Here is a 21005-nt window from a genome sequence, read left to right as displayed (position 1 = left end):
CTTACTTGATCTGAATGACATCATGCTGGCCAGTATTTTTTTTAAAATTATGATGCTCTTGCATGTTTAGGAATGTTATACTGTGCTTTCTAGTGCAGGAAATGTAGACATCCTGCAGAAGGAAAGCAAAGCCGGGGAAAGGACAGAAAGTTGGAGAAGCAAACCAGGGGATCACTGATGATCCCCTGAAATTGTTGTTATTTATTAAATTTGTATACCGTCCTATACTCACAGGTGTCAGGGCGGTTCACAGGATAAAATCATTATATAAAACCACAAAATACATAATCAAAATAAAAACAAGGATAACCCAATAAACCTCCCCACCCCCACCCCCAATTGCAAGTGAACTATGCTGTAGTCTCTCTTGTGCAGATGCAGTGAGAACAATTTCACTTGGATATAGAGCTGGTGGATAAGGTACAATTTTTAAAATGCATAATAGAATGAGGCTAACACCACATGTTGCTGTGTATCCCTGTTGTGTATAACCTGAGGTTGCAAAAAATAATAAATTAAATGCAAAATCTATGTTTATCCATAACTGCTCATAACTGCTATGTTGCTTCCCCCTCTTTTTTACTACATTTTTGCTTAATATGGTACGGTTTTTTTAAAAGCCTCATGGCAAAACCCTAATAATTGTTACAATCTAAGTATCTTTTAGTGCAGTAAGTACAGGCAACTCCCAATTTATGTGGGGGTTATGTTCCAAGGCACCATGCATTTAAGTGAAATTATGTGTATTTGAAACACCCCACTCTGCCACTGTCCTGTTCTGCCCCTTTTTGTGACTTTTTCACCTCAATTCCAGTTTTGGCGCAATGCACATTTTTATGGTCGCACACATATCAGACATGCCTAAAATGGTTGCTGCCTATACTGTATCTCTTTGTGCCAACATGTTAATTCTCTAGATCAGCCTTTCTCAACCTTTGGTCCCCAGGTTATTATTGAACTACAACTCCCATCATTCACTACCACTGGCCATGCTAGCTAGGAGTTGTAGTCTGACAACATCTAGGGGCCCAAGGGTGAGAAAGGCTGCTCTAGATGTTAATAGACTCCAGGTCCCACTAGCCACTGTCTGCATAGCTAGTGGTCAGGTATGATGTTATTTTTTTAGTCCCAACAGCTTCTGGAAAGCCACACATTGGCTGCATCTTATTTCAGCTAGTAATATTGCTCACATGATATTTATCACAAGTATTTCTTTTTAAATAAGATATGCCTGTTTGCTTAGAGCCTCATTGAGGAAATAGACTTAACTCACATATAAGTGTATAAGCTTGCAGTTTTTGGCTCCATTATCCTGGTTGGCTACTTCAGAAAATGAGAGTAGAAGTGTTTGTGGAAATCTGAGTTAGTGAAGCTTCAGGTTGGGACTTTATTTAAACCATATGTTCTGAGTCTCAGCTCTTTGGTTTTCACATGGTGTAGTTTAAAGTGTGCATGGGGTATAGGGGATGTTAGAGGAAGGGGTATCTATGGTGGAAGACATGTCATGTTCTTTCTGGGGTAGTTTGTTCATCTTGGTCCCCATCCTGTACTAAGCTCTCACCTGTGGCTCCTAGAAGCTGTCAGCATGTGACAGCAGTCACACTCCGGGAATCACTTCAACTGGCTAGCTAAACCAGGTGAGAGTAGCTGATGAGTGAGTTAGGGACAGGTTCCAGTGGACTGAGCAGATGAGAGCAATAGTGGGTCCAATGGTTATAAAGGCTGTTTCTGCATGTGCTGTAGAGGGAAGTGAGGGGCAGATGGAGCTCTTCAACCTGGGAAGGTAGCCCATCTAGGAGAAGGAAAACTTGGATCCTAAACCTCACTTGTATTGCAGGATATCTTCAAGAGAAGAAACGGTAAGAAGTAAAACCTACACAAATCTGAAGTGCAGTCCCTAAGAAGGTTGCATGGCACCTTGAATGCCTCCTTCCAGCAATTCCTGAAGCTAGGCTGGTGCCAAATGTGGTATTCTCTCTCTTTTTTTGGACCACATCAGTGAGGCTGAGGGCTGGGCAGCCCAGGACTTCCATATACAGTGTCCAGGTTTGTGCACCCTGGAGAGGTCACTTAGGTGCTGCTAACACAGAGGCTTGGGTGCACTCCATTGTTTCAACACAGATGAATGCAAACAACAAGAAGTTTAAAGTAAGAAGTAGATTTTAGGGCACACGGACTACAGTGCTTATTGGAAGCCTCTTCTAATCACAGTTGTACTCCTTGCAACACTTGTCTGCACAATCTATTGTTTTGGATTCTTGGTAGGAGATGAGATTTTGTTTTATGAAAAAAATTAGAAATATTAAAAAGAGTTGCACCCAGTTGATAGCTGCTCTCTGTAGACTGCTTTTCTTCTACTTATTAATATATTATATCTAGGTTCTGACTTCATTGGGACTTTGATAACATAAAAAAGGCTAACAGTATATAGAAGGCTAGAAAAGGAGGCTTGTAGTATGTTGAATGTTGTCATATAAACAAAGATACAATAAATACCGTATTTTTCGCTCTATAGGACGCACCGGACCATAGGACGCACCTTGTTTTAGAGGGGGAGAACAAGAAAAATAAATTCTCTCCCTCTCTGCGCAGCAGCCCTTCAGCGAAGCGGCAGGAGAAACGGAGCCCATTCCATTTCTCCTGCCGCTTCGCTGAAGGGGCGCTGCGCAAAGAGGGGGAGAATTTATTTTTCTTGTTCTCCCCCTCTAAAACAAGGTTCGTTCTGTGCGTTCAACTGTGCTGCCCCCTGAGCTTGTGGGGCTGGTGGTGGGGGGAAGTGCTGCTTCCCCCACCGCCAGCCTCAAAGACCAGGTCGGGGAGCAGCGCAGAGGTGGCGCGCCGCCTTCCCGCTGCCCCCAGAGCTTGTGGGGCTGGCGGTGGGGGGAAGCACTGCTTTCCCCCACCGCCAGCCTCAAAGATCCCTGCAGCCTTCGGAGCGCAGCACGAGTTCCTGCTGTGCTCCGCAGGCTTCGGGTTCCTTTTGCTGAAGCTGGGAGAGCAAGACTCTCCTGGCTTCAGCGAAAGGAACCTGAAGCCTCCGGAATGCAGCAGGAACTCGTGGTGCGCTCCGAAGGTTTCAGGCGGCTATCCCTGAAGCCTGGAGAGCAAGAGAGGTCGGTGTGCACCGACCCCTCTTGCTCTCCAGGCTTCAGCGAAAGCAACGCGAAGCCTCCGGAGCACGGAGGAAGCGCTCCCTCTGTGCTTTGGAGGCTTCACGTTGCTATCGCTGTAGCCAAGGAGCCTGCATTCGCTCCATAGGATGCACACACATTTCCCCTTAATTTTTGGAGGGGGAAAAGTGTGTCTTATAGAGCGAAAAATACGGTATATGTTTTGATAGCGCAGGAGGATTGTTTGTTTTTAGAAACTGTGATATGTAGGACTTTTGATCCTTATTTTATATTAGTTGGATTATCATTCTACTTATATTAAAAGGGGAAAGAGAATTTAATCCTGGATACAAATGGAGTTCCTTTGTTGTCTTTCTAAATCAGGTAGATGCAGTTTGCTTTACTTGGTTCTGCTCAAACAATGAATTGGACCTGATAACACTTCACTCTTCAAATGTTTATTAGGCTTTTAACATTGTCGGTAGCAATAAAGAATTAGCATGAAGACAAAATGTGCTCTACAGACATCTGAAAACTAGAATATATACTTCTTGGCTGAAAATAGATTGGTTTTAAAAGGCGATCTTGTGGCTTCATCTACTGATAGCTGAGATTTGCCTAAGAGGTAAGATTGGAACTTGAGACTGGTAGCTTTCAGCTTATTATCCAAACCAATGTACAGTATTACATTATCTCCAATGTGCATGATATGAGGAACTACTAAGGAGCAAACATAGATATCTGTGCTCACCTGGAACATTGACTTTCTGTGTAATTGGGCAATTAGAATAAGATGCCATTATTTGGATGCAAAAAACTTGTTTGCACTTGCTGTTAGGCTTGCTTCTGGGTGAAACATTTTCATGCTGCTTGTTTCTAATTCAAGGGAACCAGCATTCGTAATTAGCCAGGCGCCAATCACATTTTGTGACTGGCAACCAGCCTTTTGTGAGGCAGTGGAGATGTCCAGATGCCATTGCATGTCGCCTAACATCTCCACCTGACTGACATGGCACCAAAAGACATGCCTCTTTCACTGCTGCCCTGTCCTGCGAATCACCTAGTTGGTGGGGTATTAGGGCAGTAGAAGATGCATGCCTTTTGGTGCTGCCGTTCCAGCTCATTGGGCTTCAGTGGCTCCCCTTCCTTCAGAAGGCTGGCACTCTTCACGGCTCCCTTGCTGCTGAAACATTTGCAGTGCCAACAACTTCCTCTTCCTTTTTTTCTCATTCAGTGGAGGCCACCTGGGCCCAATTTTGTTGGGGCCAAGGCAGTGACTCTTGAGCCCCAGAATTAGCGGGCTGCTCCTGGTGGCAGCGGAGAGCAGCAGCAAAGGTAACAGTGGAGGTGCCAACAGCCATGGCAAGAGGTGCAGCCAATGGTGTGCAGGTGCCTGATCCTCTGCTGCTATAGATTGGGGTTGCTGCCTGGAGCCCCACCGGCACTGCAAATGCGGAGCTGTTTGTTCTGCTGCTCCAACTTCCTAAACAGCTCCCACAGCTTCTGCAGTTCAGTGTAGGCCTGACTCCAAATAACCCTGTGACCCTCTCGTTGCACAAGGCAGCACCTTCTCCTTCTCCTATTCTCTCTCTGTCAGGTGAAGCTTCCACCCTCCCTTTTCTTCTTCCCCTTCTCCAATGCTGCCAGCCAGCTGTCTTCCAAGCTGGCCTAAGGAAGGTGAGCCACCTCTACGTGGCTGGGTGGGGAAGGCTACTCTCACTGCCACCCCGCGGCTCCTGCCCCAGAGGCCGGGTCCTGTTAGCCAGCTGCCACAGTGTTGGGGAAAGGGAAGAATGTAGTATTCTGATGCATCATTCAGTCATAATGTGATCAGCATTTTTGGACTTTGTTCTGTTATTTGAATGTAACATCAAGATACTCAGGTTGAGACACTCCTATTAATATGTGTTTCGTCTGCAGTCTTGTTTTGTATTTGTATTTTTACATGAGATGCTGCTCATAGTTTGAGAAGCAAAACTGTAAAAATGGAAACTATTTTCAAGCTTAAAATAAAATAAAATTAAGTAACTTACTGAGGCTCATTTCCTTTACTAATGTGGTAAAATGAGGTAGTATCCTGACCATGTGAATAATGCATAATATGGACATTATGGACTAGATAAATTAATCTGCTATATCAGGGCTTCATAAAGCTCAAGTGACTTTCTATTTCCAGCCACTCACTGCCCCCCTCAAGCCCTGTGTAGAGTTGTGCTTCGTTCACTACCACATGGCTTCTCTTCAATTTTGTGTGAAACCTAAACTAATCTATTAGTACATTTGGATTGTTACATCTCTCTCATGGAGAACTGTTTTTTTAAGATGCAATCCTAACTCCACTTATCTAGAAGAAAGCCCCGTTGAGTTACTTCTGAGTAGATAAGATTACAACTACACTGTTAGTGCTTATTTAAAACATTTATGTGCCATCATTCTACCTGATAGCAAGCATTCTAGGCAACTCAAAATGAAACATAGCATTATATTTTATCACAGTTTAAAACATACAATTGCAACACTAAGCATTATTACCAATCTGACAATATTTTAAAATAATAGCTATTGAGCTGAGTGGTCAGGTAATACTAGATAGTAGTGTAGGTTGCTGATTTTGCACAGACACAGGGAAACTTGTAATATTGATTAGGTACTTCCCATCTCTATCAAGCTATACACTATCATTTTATTTTCCTTGTTTATAAAACAACTGAATAGATTTGAAAGCTTTACATATCTTTGTTAATGCTGAAAACTACTTTTGAAATCTGTTGGTAGGAGTAACAAAAAATATGTAACTTGAAATTAAGTTTTAGTACCGTAACTAGAATTCCTAAAACTCAAAATTGCAACTTCCTTGGGATTTTGGAATAGTATGGATATTGTCCTGCATAGTTGTTGTAGTACTTTCATGAGAATTGGGTGAAACTAAGAAGCTAATAGTTTTATGTACATAGCAGTTTCTGAAAACAAATGTAACTCACTGGTGCTTTTGCATTGTACTTATTCCTGGGAAGCTTATAGCAACTGAACACTAATAAAAATAATCTGAGAAGGATGAAAAAATGTATAAAAGGTCCTCAAGCAGCAGCTTCCTATTCTTGAATGAGCCCTGCATTGGTAGACTTGGAGGTGGCGAGTCTCTCATAAAGAAATTTTGGTCAAAAATTTTCAGCAATACAGCTTGTGGATTATGCCAGCAGCATAAGAAGATCCTGCTGGATCAGGCCAATAGCCCATTTAGTTCAGGATCCTTCTCTCACAGTGACTGAACAGATGCCTGAGGGAAACCAGCAAGTAGGATTTGAGCACAAGAACACTCTCACCTCCTGTGGTTTCCATAACTGGTATCAATCTTGTTAGATCTGACTCTGACATTTCAATCAGCAGTAGTCATTCCCTCCATGATTTTCAGAGTAAACCTCCATCTAGAAGCACTTGTAGTCTTTGCCTGCATTTTGGACTTTATGGAAGCATATAGTAATTATTTCCTGTTGCGTGGCGAGTTCCCGCCCCCCACCAAGATAAATAAACACACGAGACACCATAATTAAGGTTAATTGGGCGAATTAGGCCACAACGTGGGGCTAGCCGGAGAAGAGAGGGCGAGCCCCCTCCGCTCTGGCCCTAAATAGGGCAAGCCACGCCCCCTCCAGCCAGCCGATTGGCTGGCCGGGAGGCGTGGCCGGACGGGATTCCCCTGCTCTCGCGGGGGCTGAGACCAGCCCCCGCTCACGTGGGGAGGGCGTGATGCCCGCAACCCCACCTCCTGGGGCAGGCCCGGAAGTGGCTTTCCACTACAGCTCTCTAGGGCATAATCTGTCTGTTTGGTAATGGTGTGTCATTTCCCTTCAGGGTAATGATAATATAAATTATGTCTGTATATGTAAAATATGGTATCCTGGGGAAAACCCTAGGATATTCAGCTGGGCTTGTGACCCTCAAGGGGTCATTGGGTGTGCATACATGCATCATCAGAAGGTCATCAGTGCTGGGATTCTTGGAATGTCAATGTCTATTGAAAGACACGAAGCATGTTCTGGAATGTGTGCTCTGAAACCTCAAATAGTAGCTCTAGAAGAAGTAATAACAGAAAGCTGCTGAATTCTGATCAAAGCCCAGATCAGTCAGATAGGCTATATCATTTTCTGGACTAGTGGAATGATAAACTACTTTATGCAGTAAAGTGCTGTGCTCAGTGGGTGAAAGCATAATTGGACTAGAGGTATCCTTGGCAAGAGAAAGATGAGCACTTCTCCTGAAATCTCTGCCTTGTTCTGAAGATTTAGCTTTTACAGCCTGATAATGTGGACAGGACACTTGGTAGTGGGTTAGGCTTATCACATGTCATTTGCCTCTTTGTTTATCATGGTTTGTAAGAGCTAATTAAGAGGGATTGACTGGATGCTCATTGTGGGAGGGAGCGATGCCTACCATTTTGAAAGAGGTAGTGCTGTGCTCCCTCCTTAAGAGGCCTTACCTGGACCCTGAGGTGGGTTAAAAAAAAAGATTAGCAACTATTTTATTAGCTCATTTGACACACACTCCCTAGCCCTTAATCCTCCATAAAAGTTTTTGTCACTCTGTTCCAAAGAGAATCAAGCACAATAGCTGCACAAGCTTAGCCGCACACCATGCAAGCAAGGTGCTAGTTTAAGGCTTGGCTCTTTTTGTCTGCTGATTGATGAAGCAGAGCTCCTCCTCTGCAAAAGAAAAGCCCCCCAAGAAGTTTCAGTCCCAGCCTAGGAAAGGGCAGGATCTTAGAAGCTGCATCGTCGTCATCAGAAAGCTTGATGGTCTCTGCTGCAAAAGGAGTGGGGTGTGAAAAGCCAAACACTGGCCCACTGGTGCTTTTGGTTTGATCCAGGCCTCAGAGATGGGCAGTTTGGGCATCCTCTGCCTTAGTAAGCACAATCAGGTCTTGGCTGATGAGGAAGACAAGCCGCAAGCTAGCAATCTCCACCATCAAGTTAATTCTGAGTTTCCATTTGCTGCCACAAAACACAGGGTGCCCATCCATGTAAATGGGTCGCTGGTCTTCATTTGCTAGGAAAAAGTCACCATTGTTTTTCAGCTTGATGATGCCTTGCTTGTGGGATATTTTCTAGGCTGGCCCCTGCAGTGCTAGATCTACATCAAATCTGATTGTCTTTGGTGGCTCTGCCAAGTGTGATCTTCCATGGCTCTGCCAAGTGTGATCCCCCAGGAGTGCCTAAGATAATGCACCACCCTTTCACGCAACACAGCCAATGTCTGGTTATCAAAATCAGGGGAAGTCATTCCTGTTATACTGTCCACCAGCACCTGCCACTTATGCAGCTCTTGCTCCAGCTGCTGGAGTTCATGCTTCTGCCTCCAGTCTGCCTCGGTCAGCTCATGCTCCAACACCTCATCTCAGATATCATTTAGTTTTCTGTCATCTATCACGTATTTGGCATCAGAAAGCTGAGCACCTGATCCCCTTTGGGCAGTGGCTGCACTGTTCCCAAGAGGTAGTACTGCTTCATGAGTTGCCAGTGTGTCAGTAGGACCTTGGCAGTGCAGGAGGGGTAGAAAACCTCTGGGTATCCATAGTGGGTTGGCTCCACTGCTTTGCTGAAGAGCACTTTACTCTGCATAGAGACTATGGCTTCTGGATGCAACTGCTGCATGGCCTGTCAAGACAGCTTTGAAATCACAGGGTTATACAGCAGAGCATGCCACCTCTTCTGGATCTCCTGCATATTAAAACAGCAGTTGAACCCCCAAGTGCAAAGAGGTCAAGTCATGATCTGAAACACAATGCTGATCAACAGCAAAACATCAGTGGGTTTCCAGCGGCCCAAATCCTTGGTGACCTTCAAAGGATGCTTGCACTTCTTCAACATCTGCTTGGTGATGCTGGGATTTGGAGCTGGGCTTGGAGTGACTTGTGCAGATTTGGACACCTTCTTGTTGTCATTGGAAGAAGGCTCATTGGCAGAGTAGTGCCCTGGCTCCACCCCACTGGAGTTCTTGGCCTGGCTGGATGATTTGACAAGACTGCTCTCTACAAGTTCATCATCAAACTTCATCATCATGGCACCCAACACCTGTGAGGAGCTCATTTTTTGCCCTTCCAGAGACTTGTCTTCAGAGTGACTCATTGTGCCTGACACCATCAGTCTGGAATCCAGCATGTCATTCCCAAGTGTTATAGGAAAGACGTGCTGGATTCTCCTTTCTCTCTCTGACCTCCATCTTGGAGATGTGAACCTAAGGTGTTTTGAGAAGTACTGCCCAGTTGTGAATATCTCTTTTGAGGCACAAGGTAATTGAGATGGTGGTGGCTGGTTAATTGCAGATGTTCATGGATGTTCATGGATGAAATAGATTATCTGAAATAATTTCAGTCTGGGCCTGGTTATGGCATCAACAAAGCCTTGGTTGTTCTGTTTACCTTTACCAGCAGAGAGCAAGGGAGTGCTAGAATAAGAGCTGCAGTTAGTGCAGAACATGGCTACAAGGTTGCTGAGCAGTGTAGCTAAGTAGAATCGTATAGCACAAATCCTTAGAATGCTGTGCTAGTTGCTTTAACTGTTTTGTGTTGCTTTTGTGTTGCCTTGATATTTTGCAAGAGCGTAGTATATAAAAACTCTTCCTGAGGCCTCGAATGATCAGATTCTATTCTGATCTAGTGAGGCAGAAATATATAACATAGTGATAGTCTAATAAACATGCAAAAAATGCAAATGGTGTGTTGCTCTTGGTGGCTTGAAGATTAGTGTATGATAGAAATAAAACATTTTGAAGACATTGTAAAGTGGTTGCGGTCTGCTAGTTCACATTAAGCCTTTACTTAGAAATGAGTTTTGCTGAGTTCAATGGGACCTGCTTCTAGTTAAGTGTGTTTAGAGAGCTTCCTGGTGCTTATTTATTATTTGGATTGGTGCTCTTCATGCATGTAGGTTTCTTCTAACTTCCCCATCAAAATACCAGTACTGTACACACTCTCCCCACACCTCCATTAATCCAGATTTACCCTTTCCAGGGGAAATCCAGTAAGTGGAAAAACCCTTGCTGCCAATGTCCTGTTTGCAATGTCTCAGCAACTTAGTTGCAAATTAAGCCCCTGTCTGGAAGCACTCTGTTACATCAAATTAAAAAGGTTGTGTGCATGTCAAAGCTATTGATAAACTTCTGCAAACTTTCAGTGAGTATCTCTGGTGTCATTAGCAGTATGCTAATTTAAAAGATGTTAGTGTTTTAAATGTACATTTTAGATATCAAGTTATCATAGTGCAATAAAGTTTATTATTTGAATTTGTCAATCTGTAAAGCATTTAAACTGTTAAAAAAAGAATAATATTGATATGCTATTGGCTACGGTTTCAGGTTAGGTTGCTTTTAGATACACAAATGGCCCAGGCACATAAAGTGCTGCCCAGCACTGCTGCCATGTTGTGTGCGTGTTTAGATGGCCGAAAGCAACCTAAAAGTTTAGCACAGATTATTAGTCCTATCATAAGTCTGTTTGGGTTGCCCTTTCTCTTTTCCCAACCTCTTTCAGGCAACCATTGTGGTCTCACAAGGTACCTTAGCAAATGCACCTACTCTTTCTTGATGGGGTGTTCTGTGGTTATGAGAGGTTCAAGATGACCAGAAATAATCTGATGTATGTTCTGCTAACCATTATAGATTATTATTTATATAGTGCTGGCTACACACATAGTGCTTTACAAAGAACAGTTGCAACAAGGCATTGCCTCAGTGGATTTACAATCTGAAATCGACACAGGGAAAGCAGAGGAAGGGCAGAAATGGAGGCAATAATATGTGATTACTTCAATTTCATGTAATTTTGCTTGGTTACAAAAAGGACTTCCTGGAAAAAGAAAAAAGTTTTGTGGAGGAAGTTAAAGGAAATGGGGGAGGTGGTCACATTGAGGTATTGGATGACTGAGGGTAGTAGAGCCGGTTCACCCAAAGTCACAGAAAGGGACGTGTTGGGAAAGAAATATTTTTTTGCAGCTACTAAAGTAAGTTGCTCATCTATGTTCTCTAATATTCTTAAATGCCAGAAAGTAGTTTGCTTCTGACTGTGTGTGCGTGTGTTTTGCCTCTGTTCTCAATGAGCTTTTGTATTGCTTATAATGAACCCCCTTGTTAGACCTCATTCTTCTTTTCTTTCAGATAACATCCCAGATGAACTGAAGGACCCATTTTATATAGATCAGTATGAGGAAGAACATATTAAACCACCTGTCATCAAGCTGTTGCTGTCCAGCGAGCTCTACTGCCGTGTCTGCAGCCTCATTCTGAAAGGGGATCAGGTGGCTGCTCTGCAGGGACACCAGTCGGTCATCCAGGCTCTGTCTCGGAAAGGGATTTACGTCATGGAGAGCGATGATACACCTGTGTCTGAATTGGATCTCAGCTGTGCGCCAATCAAAATGGTTAGCTTAAGAAAAGAAAGCTTAACTTTTCTTTGCCGTAGTACCCATTCTGTCCTTCAGAGTTTTTCACCTTAGCTTCCTCAATTGTAGCCTGTTTTAATTAGCCAACTTAAAAAAATATATATATCCCCTGCTTTCTTCAAATATATTTGAATGAAACATGTTCTTATTTGTTCCTTAGAGTCCTCACATGGCAATGATTGATGCCCTCATGATGGCCTACACTGTGGAAATGATCAGCATTGAGAAAGTGGTTGCAAGTGTCAAATGTTTTTCTACATTTAGTGCCTCAAAGGAATTGCCCTATGATCTGGAGGATGCAATGATATTCTGGGTTAATAAGGTAAAAAACAATGGTGTAACACAGCATCTTTAGATGTGAGTAGATTTGAACTCTATTGAATACATTTCCTGTAGGGAAATGGTATTCAGTAGTCATTGCACTATTAATAAAAGTTATCCTCCCCCCCATCAAACAATGAGTAATCAGCATAAACATATTTTATACTAAAGAGTCTATATTAATAAAACAGTGCTTTTTCTTCATTTGACCATAATGACATAAGAGCAGCCCTACTGGATAAGACCAAAGGCATCCCTAGTTAGTCCAGCTTCCTGCTTCCCACAATGGCCAACCAGAGGTCTCCAAGAAACCTACAAGGAGGGCACAAAGACAATAGTCTTCTCCCACTGTTGTTCCCTTACAACTGATTTACAGGATATCTTGGTGGTAGCGCACAGCCACCATGACTAGTAGACCATGATAGACAAATTCATGGAGGAAAAGGCTTCTCTTGGTTGAAAGCTTTCTAAACTGGTGTCTGTCATCACATCTTGTGGCAGAAAATTCAGCAGTTTAGATACGTACCAAGTGAAGTATTTCCTTCTGTTGTTCTTGACTTTCCCATGTTCTAGTATTATGAGAGGGGGGGAAAGCTCCTCTACCCACTCATATCCACTCAATCTTTATTGTTTAATATAGTGAAAAGGATCTGCTTGCTACCAAACATGATTTTGGGGAACTTTAATAAAATTATCCAATGTGGGAGGCTTTCTTTATGAGGACTCCAATAAAAGTTACTCGTTGTTCAGACACAGGTTAGCTCACACAGCTACTCTGCTTTATTGTGCCAACCCAGTGTGAAAATCCACTTCTCAAAATTAACTTTAAAACTGTTATTTTTGAAAATGATTATATATGAAACCAGAGATCGGCCTTAATTTTTAAAATAAGTCATACATGTGAAGTAAATAATTTGGGGCCTTTATTTAAGTCTAAACATAGCTTTTGTGTAGAGGACTTTTTTCACACTAAAGGTGCCTCACTTTAGCTGGATTGTGCCCATTTTGCACTGATAGTGTAGAAATCAAGATGTGGAGGATGTGTGCATTGAGGTTGAGAACTTTAAAAGGATATTAACCTTATCCTTCATGATAGCCATGTACTACCTTCAGTGTCAGGCAGTATGCTTCTGCATGCCAGTTGCTGGGAATTGCTGTTGTGCTCAAGTCCTTGCAGCTGCCAGTAGGCATCTCCTTGGCCTCTGTGAGAACAGAATGCTGGAATAGATGGACCTTTGATCTAAACTAGTGCAGGGCTCTTAAATTCTTAGACTGTTGGCTGTGAGTCATTTGCAGTGCCATGTCTTTGGAGATTAGTTGGTTGGGAGAGGGGAGAATCTAGAAAAAAGTAGGAAGACATTGAAAAATGAAACAAGCACAGTGTGGGAGAGAACTGACTGGACAAATCCCTGAAGCTGGAATCCCTGATACCTGCCTTAACTTGGGTGTCTGTGGTATGTACTAGAAAGCAGAAATGTTTTCTACTGTTTGTTAGCACTTAGAGCCTTAAGATAATGCAAGGAAAAACTGAGTGCAGTACCAGTTTGATCATCAGCTTGTGAAATACTTTTATGGGTGGCCTCTGTTCCCCCTCTGGTTTGAGTTCAGAAGCATAGAAGACTGATAAGGCAAATGGCAGTTGAACTGAAGCAGTACAAATATTTTTTGGGAAAGGTATGTAATAAATTGTATGTATTTATTACTTTTCCAACAATTTAAACACTACAAAAAAGAAAAGAACAATACAATACAATACAAAAACACTACAACACACTTACCACATTAAACTAACAAAACAAAACAAAAAACACATCAAACAACATCAAATCAACATCAAACAATTTCAATATCTTATCTTTCATTCACTTATTTCAACGACCTCCTCACACCTCCCTTTTTGTATTCCACTTCTGCTAATTGTTTCAGCAATTCCTTTCCATCTTCCTCTGTTTTCTATCCTATAATTATCTTAACACATTCTAACCTTATTTTTTCCTTTAATACTCTATTAATTTTATACCTAGTTCCTTATAACATTTCTACTAAAGCCATATGACTTCATTCCAACATTTTTCTAACATTCATTAATTTTACAATATTTCTGTAGATAGTCTTTAAACTTTTTCCAGTCTTCTTACACTGACTTATCTTTTCCCCTATTTTTAGGTGAACCTGAAAATGAGAGAGATAACAGAAAAAGAGGTCAAACTAAAACAGCATTTACTGGAAAGCCCAGGTCACCAAAAGGTAAAAGACACTTTAGATGAATCATGGATTTTAGTTTATTCACATGTATATTACTTGGAACTAGATTGTATTACTTTTCAGCTGCCAAGTAAGCCATTGTAGGATGGCTTACCAAGTAAGCGGTTGTAAGCTGTCTTGCACTTCATTTACATAGAATTCTGTACTGTGTGTAATGCTTCTGGTTTCCTTTCCCTGCATTCTTTGTGATAACTGCAGGTCAATGTGTGTATTGAGCTTCCAAATGCTTGTGCTTTTCCCATGTGTGCCCGGATGTTCCTTGATTTCAAAGTCAGGGAGGAAGCCTGTGCATTTGGAGGCTGCTCTGGTATTTTGGATTAGAATAGTTGTCTGTACCCTGCATTTTACTCATCTCTTAAAATGTCAATGCTGTATTTTAATAATATTTATAATGTAACATATTACTTTCAGCATTTATTGTGAAGTTATTCAGGATCATATTTGCTGTACACATTGATTTGAAGAAATTCAGGAACCCTTTCAAGTACTAATAAAGCATGTGCTAAATAGTCAAAAGAATTATCAGTGTTACATGTGCAACTCTTCCCCTCTTTTCTCCCTTTAATTATTTCAATGCACTAAAAATTGTTAATAAATGCTACACTTTCATTACTGGGGAATGGAAGTTTTTCCTCAAATATAAATAACTTCAAAGTTGGTCTGATTTGTTGTGAATGTTTTGGCCAAACTGCACTGACCTAAGTAGCACTAAATACTGCTGTAATGATGTTAACTAGTGCGGAGCAAAAAACTCTTTCAGTATCCTTTATTGCAGAAGGAAGCATTTAAATAACTGCCTATGAGACTTCTTAATTCGATGCTAGCATTTCCTTCTTGAGGATACTGTTGGCTCAAGTATTTGCCTACTACTATTTCAAGAACCTAGCATGATATGAAAGTGTCTGTGGATTGGGTGCATTTAAGTATTGCTTATAACTTGCTCTGCTGATGTTCCTCTCCTGTTCCCACATTCCCTTCCCTGCTTCCTGAGCAGTCTCCTTCCAAATGGTATTGGAAATTAGTACCTGTAAGTGAATTAATTCTATGTGACAGTTGTCATCTGCAAAACCATGGCTTTTAGTAATTCTTTTATTGGTGTTCGCTTCCATTTAAAATGCTGCTTTCACAACTTACAATATACTCTCTGCTTAAGGATTTTTTTATATTAAAAAAATGTAGATTCCATTACATGAGCCAACATACTGTATGTACAGCATACTCATCACTATACAGCATTTAAGAATTTTGGGGATTCAAAATCTTAATTTGGAGAAGCAAGGAAATCAGTCAAACATTAGGAACAATCTACTGATTGTGTGTTACTGTTCTCCTGTTCAGAAAACTCCTTTTATGCAGTGCTAAGGTGAAGCTGGTCAGTTTAAAGTAATTTGGTGCTTGTATGTCTTAGAAAATGGGTTGTGAGCAGTGCTTTTTTTCTTAAAAAAATGTTTAGGAGTACTCTCATTTTCCTACTCATATTGAAATACTGCCGCTCAATGAGGTCGAACTTAGATTCACAAAATGTTTAGGGGTATGCGTACCCCTGTGTCCCTCCCCCAGAAAAAAGCACTGGTTGTGAGGATTGACTTCCACATTTGAGCTTTAGGCAGGGTGCTGTTAAAATGTTTCCTATACAATGCAAATTTTATTTTTTGTGCTCATGCACATCATGGCCACTTGATTCCATTACTATTAATATTCTGTCTCAAAGGTATAGATGCTTAGTACTTTAACAAAACAAAACAAAATCTTCAGTATTTTCTGTTCTGCATTCCTATGGATATGATGGATTCTTATTTTGGTTCTAGAGGCATGTAACTTGATTCATTTGTTGTTCTGATTATGTAATTAATCAGCTAAGGGGAGGCTCTGGATTTGCGCCTGCAGTTGGCTTTAAATGCTCAGGAGAGTCTGGTTGTGGGCAGTGTTGGTGATGGAATATTAAGCTATATCAAGTATTGCTTTGCCCTTTTCTGACAGTGATCATTGAAATAGTAATTCAGGGGGAAAGCTGTTAAATGGGTCTTACATTCTGTAAATTCTTTTTGTGAACCACATTGAGGGTATTTTTGTTTTAAGCTATATAAAATTTTTCTGAAATAAATGAATAACTATTGCTGCAGTCCTGAAACCATATGGATATTATTGATTTTATGCTAACCAGTTCAAAGCTGGTAGCCAAATGCCCTTGATCGTATTCAAGTTGCACTGGCATGCTCTTGCGATACTAGCATAACATTCCTTGCTGTTATCATTGTGCCAGAGCTCCTTGTGCATGGACAGCAGATACCATCCTAAGCATTTATTGATACCGCAGAAAGTCTTTAAGTGAGAGCAAATGTCCCTAGCTTGTAATAGTTTCTAAAATTGTGTAGGATTTAGCTTCCAGAATGAAGGCAATGCTAGATATCGCTCAAAACCAAGATTTTCAATTTAGTAACACTTAGTTTGCTTTGAAGTCAATCCTTCTGGTATTGCTTAGGCAGTGGGGAGATGAAGGTGGGAAGTATGCTTTAAACTAACCAGATCACCTTACTATGTAAAGTAATCTGCTTGATTTGAATAATCATATTCACTACTTAATGGGTGTCAACTTGCTTGAATTTATTATATGATTCTGATTACCATCTTGTATCTTGGTATTTTTTGCGTAAGCCTGATCTGATGCATGCCCTATCGCACTGCATGCTGGAACCAGTGGAATATGCTCGTGTGGTACAGTATGATTCACATTGCATTACATATTTATGGAGAGCTTCAGGCTGGGGGAAAAGCAACTTGCATCTTGTATTTATAAATCTCTTTTAATTCAACACATCTTATATGGCCCTTGCTCATTTAGTATGATATACCTTTCTTTTGCATCTTTTTTGTATAATACTAATATTGATATTTGACAAAGCTTTGATTATCCTGCTGGGAAAATTTTAAATTAAACTGAACTGAATAATTCAAAACTAATTTTGTTGCATTGCTTTTTCCCTGTCTTTGGAACTTGTAACCAAGTAATACTTGTTTGCAGAAATAATTTCTCAGCCTATGCTTTCCTCAAATATATACACGTTTCATACATAGATATGGCCTTAAGTAGCTAGCTAGCAATATTGTGTATTGTGTAATATAGTTTAGATAAAAATAATGAAATATTTTTACTATAGTGGTATAGAACTGAAAGGCATTTAGTCAAATACTATTATTGTGTGATTTATTAGCTTAATACAGTCTCCATGCAATCTATTGAATATTAGGATTATAGCACAATAAGTGAAAATGCTTTCTGTTAGATTGGTAACAACTTCAGTTGCATCTGTTTTATGCTATATTATGCAGTAGCCTTAGGCTTTAGTTAATATATTGAAATCCCTGCTACTGAAGTGGGAACTTACTGAGGTGCTGCTTTGCTTATTAAACTTGCAAGTAATTTTACTCGCTAGCAGAGTACTCTTGATACACTGTCAAAGACTATTGTGTGCTAAAGCAATTATTGATTTGGAGTACAGAACAACCAAAGAACAGATGATATCTGTTTATGCCAACAACTCATTACATAAAATTAGTGCATGCCGGTAGTGGAATGGAGTCTGACAAGAAGAGCCTTGTAATACAAGTACCAATTGTTTTCCAGGTTGCCTGTTGGATTTATTTGTAATTCAGCTTACAAAACTTTGGGTCTACCAGACTTAATCTTTGCTTCACTATTTCTCTAGGATTGGTGGGTTGGTATCACTATTTCAAATTAGGTACAGTTTAACCAACTAAAAATACCTCAAGGAATTGAGTTTGTAGTTTTGTAGACTATTTATTATGGTCAGCCGACCAATGCAATAGAATATCAGATCACAAGATCAGTGATGAATTATGAGAAGTTTCAAGCTGAGGAATGGCAATCGTAACATCACTGCTTCATACTGTAATTATGACAAGACAAGTAGCTTTGCTACAGTGACAAATTCTGCCTTCCTCTATTAGGTACGTTATCGCCGAGATCACCTTTCAAATAGGCAGTTACCATTTTTCCCATTGCTTGAAGATTTGATGAAGGACTGCAGTGATGGGGCTGCTTTATTGGCTGTGATACATTATTATTGTCCTGAACATATGAAGCTAGATGGTACGTGGATAAGAAATTCTAAGTGACCTAGTTTTAAATAATGTCTGAGTAGAATGTTACGGATTTACCAAAATAACTTTATACAAATCTAATTGTGGTATTCATTATAATCTAATTTAAATGATCCAATAACTTTTAGTCCTACTGTTTGCAGTGGGAGCACATTTTGAAAAATATATCTGAAACTAACTAGACAAAAATCCTTCACTTTGGTTGGCTCAAACCCCTGGTCAACTGTCCTTTTTGCTTATTATGTGTATCTATGATGGCATGTAAACAAGGATGGCAATGCTGCTGCTGCTTCTCAGACAAGGTTGTTGCTTCCAAGTTACCACCTTTGGGGAGTTGTGATGTGTATTCTAGGCTTGTTCTCCATGCAATACTGATCTATATCAACCCAATAGATTGATGCAAAGGGATTAGAGAAGTGGCATTCATTAGGAAGAGCCCAGGTTGAATATGTATAATGTATGGTGAATCACATTTCTTACATCTAAGTATGGGCACGTTGTATCCAGAAACTACCACCCTTATACATGTTCTAACTGATCACTTTCCCCTCTCTCATGCCCATGATACTAATTTTATCTTTCCTGGCTGAGAATATCTCCATGCTGATACAAACTGGCCTCAGTATCCCTAGTGCAGCCTTTGCTAACACAGTGTCCTCTATGCTGGCTAGGGCTTATGGAAGTTTTAGTACAGAACATCTGCAGGGCACCAGGTTTGCAAAGGCTGCCCCTAGTGTGCTGTTGGGACTTGGAGCTGCACAGTTCCTGTGCTGTCTTTGAACACCACTCCTGTAGTTTGACTTATAGGCTGAAGCAAAGCACTGTTGGGAAAAGTGTTGACTATTTTTTCCTACATGATAATTGCATGAGCTGAGGGTTAATCCATTGGGCTTCCTTGTGACACTGATCCTTGATGCTTTTATCATTGGTTAGAGATCTGCCTAAAAGAGGTAACATCGATTGCTGACAGTATCTATAACATCCAGCTGCTTCGGGAATTCTCAAATGAATATCTTAGCAAATGTTTTTACCTCACACTGGAGGACATGCTGTATGCGCCTTTGGTCCTAAAGGTAAGGCATGGAGGGATTCACCCAAATTTTAAAAGACATGTAGATAGCTTATTAATGTTAAAATCCTTTTTCTAGCCCAACATGATGGTCTTCATTGCTGAATTATTCTGGTGGTTTGAGAATGTTAAGCCAGACTTCGTGCAGCCCAGGGACCTCCAAGAAGTAAAAGATGGTGAGATATTTTGAACTTCTGTAGCAATAATAATAGTAGTAATAATAATAACAACAACAACAATAACAATAACAACAAAATTTTATTTGTATCCTGCCCTCCCCGGCCAAAGCCGGCTCAGAGCGGCTAACAACAGGTAAAAATAGCACAGTTTACATAAAATCGCACAGTCAATTAATTAAAATACATTCTAGAATCAAATCAGAATCAAATTAATAGCAACCATCGGGTTAGAGTTCTATGCAGATTACAGAAGACAATTTCACTGATGTGGCTAGAATGTTTTATATCAAAGCACTTTTTTGTTAGCCTGTGTGGCATTCCTTTGCGTCTCCAGGCTTGATTATCAGAAGCTTAGGTCTTCTAGTGGGTGCACAGAGAGTTGCTAGATGAGTGTCTTTTTTATCCTTCCAGACTAGATCTTAGTTCTTTTTTAAAGCGTAGGCAAAATACGAGCTTACCCTACCTAGTATGCAGAGAGTCCAGCTTGTTAAGTGTTCCTACACTTGGTCCAGTACTTGGTGGCAGTGGGTGTCTGGAAACTCTTGGCACTTGATTAAAATATATTGAGGTCTGATGCAGGAAATCAAAGTGGCATTGTCCTGCCCATAAATTAACATGGGGCACCATTCATTAAGAGACAGCCCTATGCAGGTCCTGTGGAAATGGATGGAAATTGCACAAGAACATTTTATTTTGTTATGACTGGCATTGTGCTCCATGGGCTGGATGTATGTCACTTTCTGCACTCCTTAATCGTTCTATTCTGTAGTCTTCAATAGCCCCCAAAATTGGCTCCTTATCCTTGTCTCATGGAAGCACTCTATTTTTATGGTCCTTTCCCATCCTTCATTTGTTATACCCATCGCTCATCTCCTATCCTTTTGCAATCACTGGCTGCCTCCACTTCTGGACTGCCACTATGCTTTGGGAATGTTAAAACAGTTGACTTTATATATATATATATATAAAGTGCAGGTAAATTTGTTAAAGAGTTTCAGAATCCTTATTAATAGGCATTCTGCCAATTTGCTGTTCAACACATATCTGATTACTGTGAATTTTATGTATGCTTATCTGAGTTTATTGGATTATGATACTGATGATTTGCAATGGCAAGAAATTTCATAGAATCTTACTTAGAGAGTGCCCGTTAGGGCTCTTGATTGGTGGTAGCTCATTTCTAAGGCAACACTAACACTGTAAATGAATGTGCAGCAAAAACAATGTTGCAGCAGAAGAGTAGCCGCCTGCCTGTTCCTATTTCCAACGCAACGAAACGCAGTTTCATGGTGAATCCAGCTGCTTCCAGTTCACCTGATGTACAACTCCCGGTTCAGCTCCCTTTGGAGACTTGCAACAGGTATTCCCTGCATCCTGAAGAATTTGAGTATCTGTAAGTCTGTCTTTCTATCTCTACATTCAGTCTTGCTTTCCTTACCAGTTTGGGAGCTACAGCCTATTACTAGTGTTACCTTTAATTGTGTCCAGCAGACTAATTCCCTCCTTC

General features: G+C 40.8%; 1 protein-coding gene and 1 pseudogene across 2 annotated transcripts in view; one reads left to right on the top strand and one right to left on the bottom strand.

Annotated features, from left to right (window-relative positions):
• Positions 1–21005, top strand: part of CAMSAP1 (calmodulin regulated spectrin associated protein 1) — a 42827-nt gene that overhangs the window by 6714 nt on the left and 15108 nt on the right. Inside the window, exons 3-10 of the mRNA XM_082209039.1 lie at positions 11259–11521; positions 11703–11864; positions 14030–14110; positions 15123–15155; positions 18098–18239; positions 19184–19323; positions 19399–19495; positions 20714–20891. Coding sequence (XP_082065165.1) covers positions 11259–11521; positions 11703–11864; positions 14030–14110; positions 15123–15155; positions 18098–18239; positions 19184–19323; positions 19399–19495; positions 20714–20891 — 1096 coding nt within the window. The remainder of the gene's footprint in view (positions 1–11258; positions 11522–11702; positions 11865–14029; positions 14111–15122; positions 15156–18097; positions 18240–19183; positions 19324–19398; positions 19496–20713; positions 20892–21005) is intronic.
• Positions 7822–9380, bottom strand: LOC309523902 (microspherule protein 1 pseudogene; annotated as a pseudogene). The gene has a single exon. The product of its transcript is annotated as a microspherule protein 1 pseudogene (transcript).

The sequence above is a fragment of the Podarcis vaucheri genome, assembly GCF_965113315.1.
Source record: "Podarcis vaucheri genome assembly, chromosome: Z".
NCBI lineage: Eukaryota > Metazoa > Chordata > Lepidosauria > Squamata > Lacertidae > Podarcis > Podarcis vaucheri.
This window is presented reverse-complemented; position numbering and strand designations above follow the sequence as displayed.